General features: G+C 42.2%; 2 protein-coding genes across 2 annotated transcripts; both read right to left on the bottom strand.

The window, feature by feature from the left end:
- Window positions 1–1052: 1052 nt before the first annotated feature.
- Window positions 1053–9428, bottom strand: LOC121933344 (trans-1,2-dihydrobenzene-1,2-diol dehydrogenase-like). The gene is made up of 7 exons (XM_042472926.1): window positions 9206–9428; window positions 6761–6872; window positions 5205–5368; window positions 4293–4545; window positions 2151–2275; window positions 1483–1633; window positions 1053–1362 (listed from the first exon to the last, which is right to left on the bottom strand). The coding sequence occupies exons 1-7, from the start codon at window positions 9296–9298 to the stop codon at window positions 1253–1255; spliced, it is 1008 nt and encodes a 335-aa protein (XP_042328860.1). The 5' UTR covers window positions 9299–9428; the 3' UTR covers window positions 1053–1252.
- A 3324-nt stretch (window positions 9429–12752) lies between these two features.
- Window positions 12753–20137, bottom strand: LOC121933342 (trans-1,2-dihydrobenzene-1,2-diol dehydrogenase-like). Its single transcript, XM_042472924.1, has 7 exons — window positions 19925–20137; window positions 18205–18316; window positions 17355–17518; window positions 16459–16708; window positions 14833–14957; window positions 13005–13155; window positions 12753–12892 (listed from the first exon to the last, which is right to left on the bottom strand). Exons 1-7 carry the CDS (start codon window positions 20015–20017, stop codon window positions 12783–12785), a joined length of 1005 nt encoding a protein of 334 aa, XP_042328858.1. The 5' UTR covers window positions 20018–20137; the 3' UTR covers window positions 12753–12782.
- Between the last annotated feature and the right edge of the window lie 360 nt (window positions 20138–20497).

Genomic DNA, 20497 nt, shown 5'->3' with positions numbered 1-20497 from the left:
GGCCGCTCTATCCCTTCGCGTCTCTATGGTGCCTCTTTCTTTTTTCTTTTAAAATGTTACGCCCGGCAACGGAAATGACGTCACGTAATTTCCTTCTCCTTATTCACCGCCATTATAGAAGGCTCGGCGGCCTGGCCCCTCTATCCCTTCACGTCTCTATGGTGCCCCCTTTCTTTCTTTTTCTTTCTTTAGCCTCAGAGTGAGAAAGAAAACAAAAAGATAACGCAAAACACACTACAGACGTTTGTCCTTCTCTGTCAGAGCAGCTCTGGTGCCACAATAAACTACAATTCCCAGGATTCCCTAGCTGCTACTGAGCCAAAGCAGCTCCTTTGAGTCAGAGATGATGAGGATGATGAGGATGATGACATATATCTGGTCCCCTGTCCTCATGGGAAATATTTTTTGTATTTAAGCCAAGAAAGGCTGCAGAAATAAAACACTACTTCAATGATCCCTGGGTCTGTCCTACAGAATCCTGGGATTTGTAGTTTGGTGCGGCACCAAAGCTCTCTGACAGACCAGGCTGAGTATCTCACCAAACTACAACTCACAGAATGGAGCCATGACAGATTAAAGTTATGCTTTATTGCTGCTGTGTGAATACATCTGGAGAATCGTCCATCTTACCCACAACGAGCATTAAATTAGCCGTGACTCCACAGTATAATCTTTGATTTGGACTTTAAGAAGCTTTGCCTTTTGGCTGAGTCCTTCTTATATTACTTGTCAGAAGCCAAGAAACAGCACACAGACCTTGTTATTTTGCTTTTCTTTGTGCCCAGATTTCTTGTCGGTTTATTGTCCTTTTCACCAGTGGAGTTTATCACATGGGAGGAATTTCTCTTAATTTCGAATGAAAAGAAAGTGGGGCCAGAATGCATTCACGTGAATTCAATAGTTCAGCGAACTTATGTGAATTCGAATTGCATTCAAACTGACTTCCCCTTGCCCGAAAATAGCTTGCCATTGCCCAAAATTGGGTGTGATCACCTCTCACACAATAACGTGAAACCCTATGATTGCGTTCAGACTGACTTCCCATTGCCCGAAATTGCGTGTGGTAGACTATCACGCAATAATGTTAAACCCCATTATAGCGTTCAGATTGCCATTGGATTATCCTTCCAATTTCCCTTGTCTGATAAACTCCATAGTTACACACACATACAGCATTAGGATTTCTAGGGGTGACGTCTGAATGTTTCTTCTCTTGTACACACAGAGCCAGAAGAACAAAGTACAGCATGAATCAGGCACGGTCCTGAGAATAGGACACCCCCAGCTGCCTCCGGGCTTCATCCAGGATGAAATGAACTAGTTCACTGTCTGCGTGAGACATAACAGGGCTCTCTTTGAGGCCTAAAGGAGGCAGAAGAGAGAAAAAAGAAAGGATCAAGATGAGGGGATGCCTGTGAACTGTCTGCTTTGTACCCAAAGGACATCGATGTGCAAAACATGATCAGAGTCTGGGGCTGTTACCTTGGAGAAGACACTGTCTGACATGCTCTGCTTCATAGCGTAGACCTGTGCTGCCAGCAAAGTTCAGTTTTTGGGATGGAGAAGGAAGGGGGAACTCTTCCTTCTGACCATTGATGACCAACTCCTGTGGGCACCACAAACAACTTGGGATCTGCAGATATTAAATTCATTATTTATTTATTTGCATTTTTATTCTGCCTTTCCAGAGCACCAAAAACCAAACCAAAACACCCAAACCCTCTCAGGGCAACACCATTGAAAAAAATAAACCAAAAAGAAGAAGCAATGAAAACAAATGAATCAGTAAGACCATTAAAATCTTCACCCTAAATTGAAACAATCCCTATAAATGTCAAGCGGTTTAAGAGGAAAATTTGAAGAGATGTGTCTCCACACCTTTTGTAAAAGCAGCAAGAGTGGGAACTTATCACAACTTGTGGAAGGGAGGGGTCCACAATTTGGCAGCTAATACAGTAGAAAGCCTTCTGCTGGATGCCCATCAAAAGGGAACTGCCGTTTTTGGTATGTTCAAGAGGATATCTTCTAAAGATCTTGGTAGCCAGGTTCCAAGCTTAATGCCACCCTACGTTCTCGAACTCTAGTCCTCTTAGCATCTCCAGACAGTGAAACACCCTTCTCCCCCATGAGTCTTTCAGCTGAGAACTCACCTCAATTATTCCCTCGGTGCCACTAATGGTTGCTCGATTGGGCAACTGGTTCATCATGCTGTAGGTGAGGACAGCCTGTCGCTGGCCTGAATAGTTCAGGATGATTGAAGCCATTTTGTCGACACCTGGAGGGAAGAGCATAAACACATCCAGCAGTGCCAGTGCCCACGTCTTTCATGGCAGCATCCTTCTTAAACTTTCTGGCTGACACGTGCCGTTGCTGGGCAAAGTACAAAATGTTGGTTATCGCCTTTGAAGCCCTACATGGTTTGGGTCCCAGGACACGCTATTACATATGGGATTGCCCTTCCTGTATAATCTGCTCCATACGCTCAGGTCGTCTGGGGGACATTTACTACAACCAGCCAGAACTGTCACCCAGAGGACATTTTTATCGGCTGCCCCTAGACCATGGAATGACTTGCCAGAAGGGATTTGACAGCTAAATATGCTGTCTGAATTTAAAACAATATTAAAGACCTATCTCTTTGGGTAGATCAGTGTTTCAGTACCTAAAGTGGACCTTGTGCTAATCATTTATGCCACTATGTTTCTCAGTTGTAAAGCATAGTTAATTACCATGTGCCTCTTTGACCAGTTCTTTAGGAAGGTTTGTATGAGCTTCTGACCTTCCCTAGTTCTGATATAGCTCAGTATGTACATATTCAGGCTGACTCTACTCCAGAGCTGGGAAATGTTACCTTCTGAACCACAGCTCCCAGAATGCATCGGCCAAGATATAGGGATTCTGGCTGTGGGAATTCTGGGTCATCTCAAAAAGTAATATTTCCAAACTTTTGCACCTGACTTTGACTAATGTACTTCAAAATTCTAGCAAGTAATGGGGGGGGGGGGAGGGATATTGTTGATCTGTCAGACCTGAGGTCTGAACACTCCAGTCTTACATTTCTTTGGTAACAGTTTCTCCCTTCTCATTTTTCATTCATCCATGTCGTTCACAGAGGTCTTACAGACCAGGATTCAGTGGGTGCAGATCTTTTCTCTCCCTGACCCTGGCCTAGAAATGCAGCTATTAGAATGGCTGCTTCTGTTAACATTTTAAAAAATAAAACATTTTAAAGCAAACTCTGTATTTGTGCACATAATTTTTTTAAATGAAAGATTACATTGTAAAATAGCCAGTCCTTATCAGAAAATCAAAATTATGTTAAATTAGATTACAAACGTGCCCTGCCAGTCCTTGTGTAAATGAAAGCATGTGTGTCAAATTGTCACATTTCATATGTTAATGTAGCATTCATAATCACCAGACATTACACCCAAAAGTTGTAGCCCAACATATCCACAGCTGTTAGGCTGGGGAAGACCATAGATAGATAGATAGATAGATAGATAGATAGATAGATAGATGGAGATATCTGTGGTCTTCCCCAGCCTGGCAGCTCTGGATATATTAGGAGATGTGTGTGTGTGTGTGTGTGTGTGTGTGTGTGTGTCCCTGCGGCTGCAGAGCAAGAGGCAGCCATTCTAGAAGAAACAACTTCCAAAGGTAGCATAAGGGTGTACTTGGACTTGCAGGAATAGGGCCCTTGGTAAGCCAATGGGGATCGTCTGACATTGACTACTTTGACCCCCAGTCCTTGACCAGCTATGCTTCAAGCTGGACAAACAGTGATGGCAGGAGGAGCCACCGCTGCCACTGAGAAGCAGCTTGTGCCCTCTTGCTGAGTCAGCAACAGCAGCATCTCTGGTCTGTGCCCTTGGCTGTGGTAGCTACTCCAACATCTGGCTGACCTCTGGTTCCTGAGGCCACAGCCAAGCATCACTGGTGCACTGACACCTCCACCCTCTGACAAGTGCATGACCAGCGAGTCTGAAAGCACCCCACATTGGTGACTTCTTCTGCCTCTGAAGACCCCCAAAGGGGTTCTCTCCAAGCAACTTGTGCAAAATAAACCTCCCCCCTTCCAATAGAGAGGCTAAAATAGAGTAAACAGGAGATGCCATGGCTATTTCTCTTGGGCCTCAGGTAGTATGCAACATCCCTGGTTGAAGGAACCTCCAGTATGAAACCAATAAATCATAATGGATTAGGAAATGTAGTCCCATCATTTCCTACTTGAATAGGAGCTGGTGCTTTTTATAGATTTTTAGGATCCAAGGATGTACTCAAACACAAACCTGTTTCATGCAAGAATCCTGAGGCCACAATGGATTGCGGTTTCTCCCCATTGAAGACCATGCAGGCCCACTGGACACAGTAGATACCAATATCTAGCAAGGCACCACCTCCAAGCTCTTTTTCCACACACCTGGGGACTGACAGAAGAGGTACACCAAATTCGGCATGGAGTACCACCACATTCCCCACTGTTCTTTGCCTCAGCAGGGAACGAATCTTCTCCAAAGCTGGGAAAAAACGAGTCCAGAAAGCCTGACAGACAAGAGGAAAAGAAATTAAATATTATAATTGAGAGGAGGTTTGCCACTGCCTTCCCCAGAGGCTGAGAGAGCATGACTTGCCCAAGGTCACCTAGTGGGTTTCATGGCTCAGCGGGGATTCAGACCCTGGCCTCCAGAGTCCTAGTCCAACACTCAAACCACTACATTACACACACTTAATTAGGAGTAAGTTACAATGGACACATGGAGGACACTTCCTAGGACACACTGTGCTTATGAGAATACTCATACTTAAGGATGTTTCGGCGATAATGGATCAGGAAAGTAATTTGTCCTTCTCCTGCAAGTACCAGCAAACAGGCAAAATTAATAACTGCCTGGCAATGTTGAGATTTGCCCACCTTAAAAATTGTTTCTAGGTCCTCAATTGCAGTCCAAAATATCTGGAGGGCCACTCATTCACTACAATTGCACTATAAAATATTTGGAGGGCCACCCTGTATTATGTGAACATAATGCAACAACTAATGCTTGCCAAAGCAGACTATTGGCCTTTTCTGTTGCAGCGCCACATCACAGGCTCAGGCTCAGTCTGGAGTTACAGCTTCCAGAATAGCTAGTATGACTATTGCATGCCAATCGGGAGATTATGAAAAATCCAAAAAAGCACTTTCCAAGATCTGTTCTTACCTCCATAAAGAAGACATTGTTTTCCCGAGCTGCCTGCACCATCGCCTTGACCTCGGCAGCATTCATACCCAAGGGCTTCTCACAGAGCACATTCTTTCCAGCCTGAATGAAGAGGAGGGTGGCTGGGAGATGACAGGGATGTATCACTCCCACATATACCACATCTATGAAAAAGAAAAGAAGCCTGTGGGAAAGCTCTCAAACTGACACCACTGCTCCTGAAATACCTACCTTTTGGCAGAAAAAGGCAGTGGCATTCATCTGCTTCCCTTTAAAATGCTTTAAGAGATGGTGGAAGTGGGGTGAAGCTCAGTGGTGGGAGAAAGGAGAGGCGACAGAAAATTTTTTAAATTCACATTTCAAATTTCAAAATTTTAATTTTTCATTTTTTTAAAAAAAACATCACCTTTTAACCAAATATTCACTATGTAAATACATTTAGGTCATGGGTATGATATTGTAATTTGAAGGTATAATTTTAATGTTGCTGGTTGTTTATGTCACAACTACATATTAGCATTACATTCAGTGTTATATGGAAATTATGATTTATGAGTAACATTAGTGCAAAAAAAAGTATTACTAAGGACTCTGTATGGCGTGAAATGGGAGGAGGTCAATGGGGGGGGGGTGACACCATGAGTAGCCGCACAAGTGACATCAACCCTAGTGATGCCACTGACCAGTTACCTTAAGATAAACTTTAAATGAAACTAAACTTTAAACTAAAGCCCTATATGGTTTGGGTCCAGGTTATTTGAAGGATGATATCTCCCCGCATGAACCCATTAGGGTTTTATGACCTTTGGAGAGGTTCTCCTCTCTGTTCCACCATCTTCTCAGGTGCATTTGGTGGGAACAAGGGAAAGGCCTTGGTGGCTGCTCCCAGACTTTGGAACTCCTTCCCCAGAAAGGCCAGAATAGCCCCATCCTTGCTGTCCTTCCGGCAACAAGTTAAACAATTTTTTGTCACCAAGACTTCACAGGAATTTGAGGTTGGGCTTTTAATGCTGTGTGGTGCAGGTTTTTGATCTTTTAAGGCTATGTATATCATCTTATTTTGATTGTTTTAATGCGTTCTAATATTCTTAACTGTTTTAATATGTACTGTTTTTCTGTGCTTTTCTCTTTTGATTGCATTTTATTATTTTAATGAGTGATGTTTTAAGACTGTACTAGTTTAATTCTATTGTAATGTGCACTTTTGTACGTTTTTAATTGTACTGTTTTAATTTGTAAGCCGTTTCATGTCCCAGTTTTGAGGGAAAAGCGGGATATAAATTATATATGGCCTTGAAGGTACATAACTACAACACAACAACAAGCCTTCTCCATCTGCGAGATGGGGATTTTGGAAGTTGTAGCCCAATAAGATCTGGAGGCTCCCAGTTGGGTAACACAATTTTCTTCATGTGTAGGGATGTTTCCACCCCCAACGTTCATATACATTTTCCTTCACACTTTACATCTCATATCCTTGTAAAGTAGATGTGGATTAACCTTTTTGTCTCCTTTTCCTTACAAGAGTCCTGTGGCTTTCGATACAGGCTGCTTACCAACATCTGGATCCTGAGCCAGTTCTTCATAGGAACCATAGGCCTTGGGGATGGTGTGGTTCTTGGCATATTCCTGAGCTCGGCTGAGGTCTCGAGAAGCAATGGCCACCACCTGGAAGCAACAAGGGTGGGTGGGTAGTCTTAAATTAATCATTTTGGGAGTCATGTACCTGCCCAAACTCTCTAGCAATTATGTATGCATCCCATTTGAAATTATATCCCTCAAAAACAGCCAGCATGATGTGGTTTGAGTTTTGGACTAGGACACTGGGAAAATGGGAGTCTAATCCCTTCTCAACCATGGAACCCCACTGGGTAACCTTAGGCAAGTCACACTCTTTCAGCCTCCAGAAGAAGGCAATGGCACACCCACCCACCCCCGAAGAATCCTTGCCAGGAAAACTCTATGATAGGCTCACCTTAGGGTCCCCATAAATTAGAAATGACTTGAAGGCACACAACAACAACAACAACAACAACAAAATCGTATGAAAATGATTTTACACTTTAAAAAAATTAATTATGTTTTAGCTTTTTTACTATCAGGCTTTTAGCTCTATATTGTTTTAGCCTTTTTATGGGCTGCTTTGGGTCCCACGCCAGAAGAAAGGTGGGATATACATGCCCTCCAACCATCCCAATTTGGCAGCTACAGTCCGAATTAGTCCTCTGTAATCCCACTTTTCCAGCTGCTGTTAAGTTTCTCTCTTCTCCTCCCACTTTCCCCCTTTGTACTCAGGTTACTTTAGTTGCTAAAAACTGAGTTCAAAGTGCAGAAGTAGTTTGCCCTCGATTAGTTGGGGAGAGAAGAGGATGGTGTCTTGCTCTTTCCAATGGCCTAAAGCAGTTGTTCCCAAACTCTGGCTATCCATATGTTCAGCTCCTAGAATTCCTGACTATTGGCCAAGATGGATGCGACATCTGGGAGCTGAAGTCCAATGCACTTGGAATACCAAAGTGTGGGAACCAGTGGAATGCAAAAGCAAACTGTTGCAGCCACTCTTAGCTTGTGTGCTCTTCCTCAATACCTTTTGCTTTCTAGATGAAATTCACACACACACACACACACACACACACACACGCATGTGCTTTCCAATTCTATTTGTGCTGTTCACACTGGCAGTATTTAGAGCAAGTGTAGTGGAATGGTTTGAGTGCTGGACTAGAACACTAGGGAGACCAGGCTTCGAATCACCTCTTAGCCATGGAAACCCACTGGGTGACCTTGGGCAGGTCACAGACTCTCAGCCTCAGAGGAAGGCAAGAGCAAAACCCTTTCTGAACAAATTCTGCCAAGAAAACCCCATGATGGGGTTCAAACGTTGCTTAGGGTTGCCATAAATCAGAAATTATTTGAAGGCACCCAGCCACAACAGCAATAGTAAACTTGCTGTTAGACTTTGGAGTCATACTGAGCATACCCTTTATGGGCACATGCTCAAACGCTATTGTGGATGTAATTTCTGTGAGTCAGTTTGCCAGATGCGAGATGCGGGGGAGATTTACTGGGTGACTTCTGCATCTCTGAGCAGTTTGGGAGGACTAATGCACAATCAGCCCGAGGTCCAGACACTCCAGTTTCTTTAAGAATACTCTTAAGTATTAAATTACTCTAAAGAACATAGGAGTCACATCACATTTCAGACTCACAGAAACTGGTTGGAGAATCATCTTATTCATAGATGTGGGGCTTCTTCTCTACTCCCAGCCTCTTTTCTGCACACTATTCATAATACTTTCACAACTATTCCATTTTCTTTTGCACAGTTCTTGAGGATATCTGTCTTAGGAGTTTATCACACTGGGGATGATTTCGACATTAAAGAAAGATTAAAGCACATTTAAAGCATCCCGCAAATGAAGTGGAAATGGCAAGTAATTGCACCAATGATTATCATGTGCAATTGCACAAATAAAGTGATATCAAAACTGCATTGTCACTGAAATCCCAAAAGTAAAAAGATGCACATTAATGCTTCTTTGTGACCGCTTTGATGGCGGGTTTTGTGCAACGTCATGTAAAATTGTTCTGCATAATTACACAATTTTTCTGGGATGTTCACAGGATAAACTTCCGATCTCCTTTGTGTGATAAACTCCATAGACTGCATTTGCACTGCAGAATTAAAGCACTTTGACAACACTCATGGCTTCATCCATCCTGAGATTTGTAGTCTGTTGGGGCACCAGAGCTTTCTAACAGAGAAGCCTAAACAAGCACACATATTGCACATCTCAGAATTTCCTAGCATTGAGCCATGGTAGTTAAAGCAGTATTAAAGTGTATTATTTCTGAAATGATGATGTAGCAAATGCAATCATCTCCATCTGACAAAGTAGGCTGCTGTCCAGGAAATCTTCTGCCAAATTAAACATAATCCTTTTTCAGTTACTGCTATGAAAGGCTAACATGGCAAACCCAGCCTGGACGTCTTTCTATAATACCTTGTGTTCTTCCGGTGGCAAAGTCTTCAGAGCCACAAGAAAATCGTGGCTGATTTTCCCTGCGGAGCAGATCCCCCAGCGAGTGGCCCCCATGGTGGCAGATGGGGAGAAAAAGAGATTGAGAGAGAGAAGAGAAAGGAAATCCAAGCAGTGAAGGGCTGGCCTGGAGGATTCCTGCCCAACACAATCGGCATGAATTCCTTGAACTGTGGACTGGGCACTCAGCCAGTTACTGAGAACAGAGAGAACGGCTTTAACTACTGTGGCAGAAGGAGAGAAGAGAGGCAGCAGAGCCTCTTGCAATGGGAGAGCTGGTAACTACCCCTTCATTAGATCCTTTCATTGCTGGATTTCAGGTTTTTAAAAAATGTATTGTGAGGGGTTGACAGCCAGCATGGTGTACTAGATGGACTAGATGGACTAGGACACTGGAAGGAGAGCGGGTTTGAGTCCTTGCTTGGCCATGGAAACTCACTGCAGGGTTATCTACACATTTTGTATTGCAACATGACTACACAAATAATCTCACTCATACATACCCGATTTGTTGTTCACACTATTATTTTTATCGGAACTGCGTCATTGTGAGTGCTGTTGCTCACACATTTCAAAATTCATTTGAATAACACAGATTCAGTCCACATTCTATCAGGATTTTTTACACTACAGTATCTGAATAACCACTGGGTGACTTTGGTGAAGTTACACTCTCTCAGCCTCAGAAGAAGGCAAAGGCATATCCCCCTCTGAACAGATTTTGCCAAGGATACACCATTATAGGTGTACCTTAGGGTCACCCTAAGTCAGACATTACTTGAAGACACACAACAACTAATTATTTGTATAGGATTTTGCTATTGCTTCTTGATAGTCTGAAATTATCATCATCTAGTGTTTGCTGAGATCATACAAGCCAAAGTTTAGAAATTTATAATCCAGATACTGTCTTTAAACTCAGATCAGTAGGACTTTGGCTTTTGGTCTCATGGTGTTATGTTGTGATTTTGGTGACTATGGATTTTACTAAGCCTGCTTTTTTATCTCTTAGTGGTGTCCATGTCCTTTGATCTTATTTTATGACTTTCTTCTGTATTTATATCTATGTCAGAGTCACCAGCGTTTTTGTTCTGCATGCACTGAGTTTGGTTGAATTGCATTTTACCTTACTTGGAACCATGCACCAGCTTCCTGATCTGACAAATGTCTTGGGAATAACTGTAAGGCTTTTCCCTCAGAGGTTCTTCAGAGTGTTTGTAGACTAAATTTTTGCTATCTCAGCTTTTAGTTCTGGAGTTATTAAACCTTCTGCAGTGTCTCTTTAATATTACTGCCATTTTGGCATCCCTCTGTATTCTTAATTATGAAACAAGAAGCATTTTCAACTGATTTTTCATTTGAAAACAGACACACACTGGATGCAAAAGGTGTAGCTAACTATATCCTTCAAGACTTCGCAACAAAAAAAAACCACTCAAAACCCAGGTTTTTTTTTGGGGGGGGGGTTTGCCATGCAATGAATGAAATCTTGAAGGGCAGACACAGCTGCAGAGAAGAATGTGGGAAAGTGTGGAAGGGAAAGCCTGAACACAAAGACTTGTGAAAACAGTTGCGTTTTGGGCTTTTCTTCTCTAAATGCACAACCCAACCCTTGAGTTTGGGTTTTTCTCCCAACTTCTTTCTGTGTGCCTTTTCAGTGTGTTTTGATTCTCTTATGAGAATCTCTTTCAAAGATAACATGAAAAACAAAGAAGTAAAGAAGTTCCCATACTTTGGATCAAACTGATCAGAAAAGAGAATGCAGTCAAGAAATCAGAAGAAAGACCAGGAACGGGAAGGGCAGCTATGAATGAACCAGAAAAGAACCTAAAGAGCAAACTAAAGTTAGAATTGTCCAAGCCATTGTATTCCCCATCACTATGTATGGATGTGAAAGCTGGACAGTAAAGAAAGAAATAAGGTATTTAATGATAAACTTGATAGAATTTCAAAGATAATAAGATCAACAAATGTCTGTAATAGGTTTAAGAACCTAGATGAAAGTTTAGAATTAGTGAACATATGGAGAGCATTATATCCAAATGAAAAACACATTACAGATTATTCTGGCAAACATTCACCATACAGTCTTATTCCAAAATCTATAATACTCCAAAAACCAAAACTTTTTTACATGGGTAGCTGAGACAGTGACATTTTTGCTTTCAGATGGTTCAATATATGCAAATTTTGTTTTATGCACAAGATTATTAACAATATTGTATAAAACTACCTCCAGGCAATGTGTATAATGTGTATATGAAACAGATGAATTTTCTATTGAGAGTTGGCTCCCGTCTCCAAGACATTTCATTATGTACATATATGCAAATATAGGTATTAAAAACAAAACAAAACAAAACAAAAAACCTCAAAAGCAAAACACCTCTGGTCCAAAACATTTTGGATAAGGGAGATTCAACTTGTATCCTACAATTGATATTAGCCTAAGCACATGATAAATTCAGTCTTGGATGCTTATTTTGATTCTTTGGCCCACTCTGATCATACTCATTTATTGATGGTGTGGGACATACCGGTAAGCCTTAAAAAGCAAAAAAATAAATGATTTGAAAGTAAGCCCCTACTTGCTTTTAGAAAGATACCTTTAAAAAAACCAGAGAAAAAATTACACATTTTAATGAAGAAAACCAATCCCCTCCAAAAACAGAATGACTTCTATGGGACACATGGAAATCAGTGGTGAGGGGGTTGTTTGCTGCAATACATTTGTATAAAGCAGTTATGTGGCTTCATTTGTAATTCACTATAGGGTTGTACCTGATGCACCCCCAAAAAGGATACAATAGAACTGGGTTGAAAAAATGCAGAAAAGTGAAACCAAACTGCTAGGGAGCTAGAGCAACTGTCAACACAAAACAAAACTAAGCCCCGAAACAAGCAAACAAAAATCCACCACAGACCTGTGTTTAAAAAAGTTACTTTTTATTATAGTTACCATGCCAGCCAGAAGTGGTGGTTCTGGAGCTGTAATCGAAAACAGAAATCTTTTCAAGTGCCATAAATGTTCTAATGTGTAAGACTATTGCTGTAGCTGGCTATAAGCCCAAACTAAGGACCTTATCACACTGGACAAAAACGACACATTTTTACTTTCAGGAAGTTCCTGACAGTAAAAAGGTGTCATTTCTGTTGACTTTACGTTTGCTTTATTTTTGTGTTATTGCTGTTTGATGCAAACGCGTCTGAAAAACATCCCACATTTGTGGGGGTTTTCTACTTTTAAAATCCTGTTTCTGAGTGGGATTCGTCTACTGTGATAAGGCTCTAAGACTTCAAAACTACACACTCTGGATCCAGGCAGGTACTGGTTGCATTGTTTTATATATCTCAAACAATTCATTTATGTGTTTCAAGACTCACAATCAATACTTGTAAAATGCTCTTTTATTGGCAATGGTTTCTCCCACGCTTATAGATATAGGGTTTTCAGTGAGAAGAAATCTGGAGGTCTTCATCTGCCACCCTGCCTCCTCCTGAGCTACAGATCCAGGGTGTTAAAGCCCAATTCCAGGATGGTTCAGGAGTGGTCCTGGGGATAAGATACACCCAGCTGCCTCCGGACCTCATCCAGGATGGAGTGGACCAGCTCACTGTCAGCATGAGACATGATGGGGCTCTCTTTTCGACCTAAGAGATAAAGGAAAACAGAGGGAGAAGAAAGGGTCAGGTGAAGAACTGACCGTGAACTAGCTTTGGTGTAATGACTATCATTGAACCCAATAGGGTCTGAAGGTTTTACCTTGAAGAAGACACTGTCGGACATGCTCTGCTTCATAGCGTAGGCCAGTGCTGTTGGGGTAGTTCAGCTTTTGGGATGGCAAAGGAAGGGGAAACTCTTCCATTTGGCCATTGACAACCAACTGTGTTGGGCACCAGAAAGTATCTGGAAACTGCAGGATGGAAAAAGAAACACAAGGAAATGTAAGATTTTTGAACTAACCTAAAATGGAAGTTGTGACTTAATGGTTTGAGTGTTGGACTGTGACTCTAATAAGAATAATATTTTTTGTTTATATTTCCCGCCTCTCCATTTGGATTGAATCAGGATTGCAACAATAAAAACAGCATTACAACATTAAGAGCTACAATGTCATATAAAATACATTCAATAAAACAGCAGCACTGCTACTAATACAATACATTGACTACATTGTCATCTAAAATACATATCATTACAAATAGAGGTGGAGTATTTCTAACTCTCTTATAACAGATTGGGTGGATAGGCCTGTCAAAGAGATCTGTCTTAAGTGCCTTCTTTAAAGCATCTAAGGTGGTAATGAGACAGATCTCCTCTGGCAAGCCATTCCATAATTGAGGGGCTACAGCAGTGAATGCTCTGTGGGAAGTTGTTCTTAACCTGGTCTTTACATGCTCTAATAAATTATTCCCGGTTGCTCTGAGAGTGTGGGGCGGATTGTGTAGGGAGAGGTGTTCCCTCAAGTAACTTGGGCCCAAGCCATGTAGGACTTTAAAGGTAATAACCAACACTTTGTACTGGACTCTAGAGACCAGGGTTTGATTACCTGCTCGGCCATGAAACCCATTGGGTGAACCTAGGTGTGTCACATTTTCTCAGCCTCAAGGGATGGCAATGGCAAACCTCCTCTGAACAAATCTTGCCAAGAAAACCCCACGATAGGAGGAGAGAGATGTCTACACCACATTACCACCCAGCTTCCAGGACAGTGTGACCCCAAAACTATGCCAGAATGCTGGCCACTGTGAAGTTAGGCAAACTGTAGTGTGAATCTGTAGAGCTGTTTTCCACAGGGGACCCTGTGAGAGGTGTCTTTCTATTTCCATGCCTCATGCACCAGTCATACCCTAAATGTGCATTTACATTGTAGAAATAATGCAGTTTGACACCACTTTAACCGCCATGGTTCCATCCTACAGAATCCTGGGATTTGTAGTTTTATGAGGCACCAGCTAAAGACCTTGTAAAACTTCAAATCCCAGGGTTAGGATGGAGTTACAATACTTAAAGCAGTGTCAAACTGCATTATTTCTTCAGTGCAGATGCACCCTATGTCATTGAGAGTTTGGTGCCTTCCATGGCATCCAGAATCAGCTACATGAGGCAAGTACCCTGGAGAATATTAGGATCAAATCCTGTCCAGTGTAAAGGCATTATTTTGTTGATCAGGGCACCAAGGAGACAAAGAGTCATCACCCAATCCCGACCTCAACTGGATGTCCTTCTAAGTCCCCTGACAAATGAAAGAGGACCGTTATACTTGGCAATATTTGACCCAGCTCTTAGGCAGAGTGAGTGGCTGCTTCATGTGGTTACTTTCAGATGTCATTAAAAGATGGCAGATTATTAATCGTTGAATCTTTTTTTAACTGTCTCTGAAACAGGAGGGCACTTGTGAAATTTCTTGCCTACAGCAAATTAAATAATATGTACCTTTCCTTGTGGAAGCGACATAATTTTCTGCTGTGCCACAGACAGCAAAATATCTTGGGGCTGGGCCCCTGAATGAGAAAGCAAGTGAACTCAATATATCCCGCTTGTCGCCAAGATCATATTGTGCATCTCCTCCCCATTGCCAAGGATTTACCTCAATTATTCCATTGGTCCCACAAATGCTTGCTCGATTAGGTAGCTTGGCCTTTCTGGTATATGTGAGGACAGCTTGACGTTGACCAGAATAGTTCAGGATTATTGAGGCTGAATGATCCACTCCTGTGGGATGGGCCAATGTAACCGTTAATGATAAGAGTTTAGACATCTTGGACTACAGTTCCCGAATTCCCCAGCCAGCAAGACCACTGGCCATTCAGGAATTCGAGTCCCAAGATCTACTCAGTTGGGGCAGGCAGTGCCCATAGTTTTTGGCTGCACCATCTTTGAACCGCCTTGCTCCCTAGCAGCAGACATCATGTTTTACCCACAGCAGACATATCACCCTCCTTGGGTCTCCATGCCTTTAAAAGATACTTGTAGGATGTACATTGAGTCCACTTTTCCCAAGGTATGGAAATACAGAAATGATAAAAGGTACCATTCAGGAAACCACCTTTGGCTTGTACTGTAATTGTTACAGAGGCAGGAAACACTGTCCCTCCAGAAGTTATAGACTAAACTCCTTTCATTTCTATGATCAATTATCAGGAATGATAGAAGCTGTATTTTACAACATATGGCAGGTTAAGCACAGATCTTCCATTAATGGATAATGAAAAGGGAAATGCAAGAGATCAGTGAATATACAAGATACTGGATTGAACATTATGTTAATAATTCAACAACAACAATATTTAAAGGATAGTTTGTGCAGGGGTGGTTTCAAAACATCTGTCTTAAAGTGACGGGTATATAATTTCCACTGAACTATTTTCATCTCTTCCTTATATATTATGTTCTGTGAAGCCGCAAAATGTAAGAGAACTGGAGTTTTGCCAAGTCCTTACCCTTTACGGAGCAAATTTTCATGCAGCCTCAACGATAGAATCTGTTATTAAACAAATCAGAGTTTCCATGTCTGGATTGCCTTATCCATCATTCTCTAAATGACCCAGAGAGAGCCAAAGACATAATTGCCTCCCATGTCCCCCATTTGGGGGAAGGTGTGTTGGAAGTGTGCTCCTCCATGATCTCTGGGATTAGGGTTGCCATAAGTCTTTTTGTGTAGGGAGGTCAAGCTGAAAACATTTGGGAGATTTTCACATGGCCAAAAGTGATGAGAACATAGTGGGATGCTTCTATCAGTACTGTGCAATTGCGCAAAGATTATCATATGACAACCCACAATGTCACCATAATTGCATCATTATCCCACAAATAAACAGGAATTCTATCCCCGCTTTTCATTCACAGGACTTTCCCATGAATGAAAAGCGGTGCTAGAATTCCTGTTTATTTACAGGATGGCGACACAATTATGGCGACGTTGTTTGATCATCTTCACGCAATTGTGCGATAGTGACAGGAGCATACTGCTATGCTCCCATCACTTTGGCCTTGTGAAAATCACTTTGGTTGCCTGAGAGAAAGGGGAAGACTACCGTCTTTCATACACAGCACCAGACTAGTCTGGAATTGAATTTTACGTTTACTCTATGAATAGGATAGTAACACCTTAGAGGTGGGCAAAGTGTGGCCCATGAGACATATGCAGGAGAAGCTGCAACATGGCACACTATGATCTGTTTGATTTTGTTTGAAAATGCAAACAAAGGCTAACCTGTTTCATACAGGAACCCTGAAGCCACAATGGATTCCGGCATCTCTCTGTTGAAAACCATGCAGGCCAGCTGGACGCAGTAGAGGCCCACAGCTAGAAGTGCACCTCCTCCAAGCTCCTTCTGCCCTCCCCACGGGACTGACGGCAGGCTTCCAATTTCAGCATGTAGTACCACCACATCCCCGACTGCTCTTTGGTCCAGCAGGGAACGAAGCTTCACTGAAGCAGGGAAAAAGCGGGTCCAGAAAGCCTGAGACCAGATGAGAAAATTAGTCTGCAAATCACTTAACATTTTCCCTACCCTGTGCCCCCCCCATGAAGTCTAGTGTACCATAACAATTTACAGCAGGACACATGCTCCTAGATGCATCTCTAAGAAATCAAATTATTTTCATGCACAATTTTTCCCCACCTGTATTTCTGCACATAAGGCTTCGGTTAAAGATATGGGAATAATGTAAATAAAGGAAACAGAGGGTAAACCTTCTTCAGATAAATGATACTAAAATTGCTGGGAACCAAGGAAAGAATGTCGCCATTATGTACTGCTTGCAAACTTCTCCGAGAGATTTGACTGGCTACTATTAGCCTAGAGAACAACCTTGGCCTCATTTGACAAATCATTTGTGTCCTTTCTGAATTGTCCACATCTCCCAGGAATCTGGATGCTCAGACCAGGATGGAATATTTCAAATGCAATAGCGACATAATTTTTTTCCTGTATATGATGCACCTATTAAAGCGACTCAAAAGGAATGGTCTATTTCTGCTCTGGAAATGAAGTCCAGGCTCATGCCCTCTTTAGCACTGAGCCATGATCAGAGGGCACAGGACATAAAAAAGCATGTTATGAATGGATGCCATTGGGTGTTACAGTGCACATGCTGGGCTCTCACCTCCATTAGGAAGACCTTCTTTTCCTGAGCTGCCTTCACCATTGTCTTGACCTCCATGGCATTCATGCCTAGGGGCTTCTCACAGAGCACATTTTTCCCAGCCTCAATGAAAAGAAGAGTGGCTGAGAGGTGGCATGGTGGTATCACCCCCACATAAACCACATCTGTAAAAAGACAGGAAGTTTGAGGGAAGGTGCTTAAACTTCTTGTGCTTTCAAGTGGACTCTGCCTTGTGGCAACCCTCACATTGGGTTTTCCTGATAAGCTTTTTTCAGAGGAAGGTTGCTATTGCTTTCTCGTAAGGCAGAGAGAGTGTGACTTCCCCAAGTTCACTCAGTGGGTTTCCATGGCTGAGCAGGAGTCCGAACGCTGGTCTCTCAGAGTCCTAGTCCAGCAATCAAACCAGATTCTCACTACCTTTTTAAACCAGATCACAAATCGGGTTGAACCGGTTCAAATGACCCTGGTTCCTACTTGAACCAAATTGCTGAAGTGATTCGAAGAGGGAGGGCATGCGCTAGACCCACTTAACCTGTGTTTTTTTGACACTAATTTTTTCTGCATCTTTTTGGATAAATCGATTCTGCGCAAGTGCGAACCAGAAGAGGGTCAGAATCAATTTAAATTTGCCCTTCAACCGGCTGGAGCGGGTCCATTTTGAATAGATTCATTCGTGAATGTGATCCATCAGTGGGTTATTTTACAGGGGAAAAAATGAGATCGGAGCACATGTAGTGTGAACCACACTCCACTGTCAAATCGATCCATCAATTCGGATTGCAAACCGATTTATTTGTAAGTGGGAATGGACCCTAGATTACGCTGACTCCAGGATAGAATGGAATTTTACCTATACTGGAATCATGAGCTAATTCTTCATAAGATCCATAAGCCTTTGGGATGTCATGGTTCTTCGCAAATTCCTGAGCCCGGCTGAGATTAGGAGAAGCTACAGCCACCACCTAGGGAGAAAGGGGGGGGGAGAGTTAAACTGAGTGTGCAGAGGTAATCCAAGCTTCCCTGATCTATTGTTATTATTATCATTATTTTCTTATTAATATTTATGTTTTCTGACTTGACATCCAATGGCTTTAAGGGCTAGGTGTAGGAGGGGGAATGCTGGTAAGAATGTTTGGAAACTCCAGCTGGTGCTAACTTGGGCGAGTTACAGGGACCATGCAATTCTCCTGCTACAACAGCTCCACTGATATAATTTAAAAAGCAGGTTGTGATCTATAAAGCCATATATGACTTAGGTCAAGGCTATCTGACAGACCAGGGGCTGGTATGTACCGGGCCCTGATCTCCTTGTATGAGCCTGCCTGGACTCTGAAATCCCCAAGAGTGGCCCTTCTCTCAGTGTCACTACCCTCACAGGCATGGCTGATGGGGACATGAGAGAGGGCCTTCTTGGTGGCTGCTTCTATCCTAGCACTCCCCAGGCAGACCAGAAAGGGTCCAACAGAAAAATCTTTGCCTGCTGACTGAAGAACAGCAAAGATTTTTCTGGCAGGCTTTTAGAATTGAAAGTTCAAAAGAAAAAGAAAGAAAGAAAGAACCCCTTTAAGAGGGCGCTTCATTGTTTTTATCAAACAGTTTTAAGTGCTTTTTATCTAAAATTGCTTTAAAGTTGGTAATTTGTTGTTGTTGTTGTTAACCACCTTCAAAACTCCTTATCCTCCACTGCCTTGCTTAGGTCCTGCAAAATCATACCCATGATCTCTTTAATAGAGTCTATCCATCTACGTTCCTCTCTTTCTACTTCCCTCCACCTTACCTAGCATTATTGTCTTTTCCAAATGAACCGTGCCTTCTCATGATGTGGCCAATGCATGACAGCCTCAGTTTAGTCATCTTGGCTTTCAGGGAGATTTGGGCTGTCTTGGTATCCAAAGTACTTTTCTACAGCACCACATCTCAAAAGAATTGATTTTCTTTGTGAGTAGTTGTGAATAGTTTAATTCAATTTTTAATGTTGACTTTTGTATGTTTGAAGCTACAGTATATTGTACCTTGTAAGCCACCTTGAGCCTCAATTTTGGAGAAAAGATGAGGTATAAATAAGGTAGATGGTAAATAATAATAATAATAATAATAATAATAATAATAATACAGTTGTCCCTTCTGATTTGCAGGGGATCCATTCTGGACCCCCCGTGAATCAGGAAAATCGCCAATATTGGAGCCCCATTGATTAAAATGGGGGTGTGCTCCTGTGTGCAGTGCTGCGCACACAACCCGGATGCACATGACATTATGTCCCTCCCAGCTTGCTGTTCTCGAAAGACCGAGAGACGCGAATTGGCAAGACCGCAAATCAGGAGGAACGACTGTAGTAATAATAATAATAATAATAATAATAATTCCAGCTCACAAGTTTGCTGTCAGAACTCATTCACCTTGATCTAGTCTGTTGGCCAACTTGGTTTTCCCACAGTGAGCCTGAACACCGTCACACACAACACCCCAAAACCATTTGCCAAGATTTCACATGCAGATCTCCACTGACAACTTTGTTGTATCTCAGTAGCAAGTTCTCCTTAGCCATGTTCATTCACTTCATATCCTACCTTATGGTCGTCCAGAGGAAGAGTCTTCAGGGCCACTAAGAAATCATGGCTGATCCTCCCAGCAGAGCAGATGCCCCAACAGGTGGCCCCCATAGGAGAGATAAACAGAGTGAGCTTAGAGCAAGGCAACCACTAGTGCTTGGCACCAGTTTCTGTATGGCTACCTGTAAAGGTAAATCTCCACAACCTTGTTTTTGAACTCTGGACTCAGCCGTCGAGCAGCTATGAAGAAAGGGAACGAACCAGCAGGGAGCAGCAAAGCTTTGGAACGGGAAAAAATGAGACAATTCTTCCTTTCTGCAGGAGACGTAAGATGATTTCAAAGTGGTTCCTGTTAAGCAAGAACCACTTTGGTGATTAAGTAACTTTTCAAGCAGGTTATATAACTCATGGTTATCAGTACATTTTACAGCGTAACTTTAAATGATCCTTGTTCACTTCATGAGGGAACTTTAGGTGCATCTAGAGTCTAGATTCTAGACTGCAGAAATAATGCAGTTTGACATAATTTTAACTGCCATGGCAATAAAACTGACTTACAGTCATACTGTCGAGTAACATTTGTATTCTTAG

The sequence above is a fragment of the Sceloporus undulatus genome, chromosome 6, assembly GCF_019175285.1.
Source record: "Sceloporus undulatus isolate JIND9_A2432 ecotype Alabama chromosome 6, SceUnd_v1.1, whole genome shotgun sequence".
Lineage (NCBI taxonomy): Eukaryota > Metazoa > Chordata > Lepidosauria > Squamata > Phrynosomatidae > Sceloporus > Sceloporus undulatus.
This window is presented reverse-complemented; position numbering and strand designations above follow the sequence as displayed.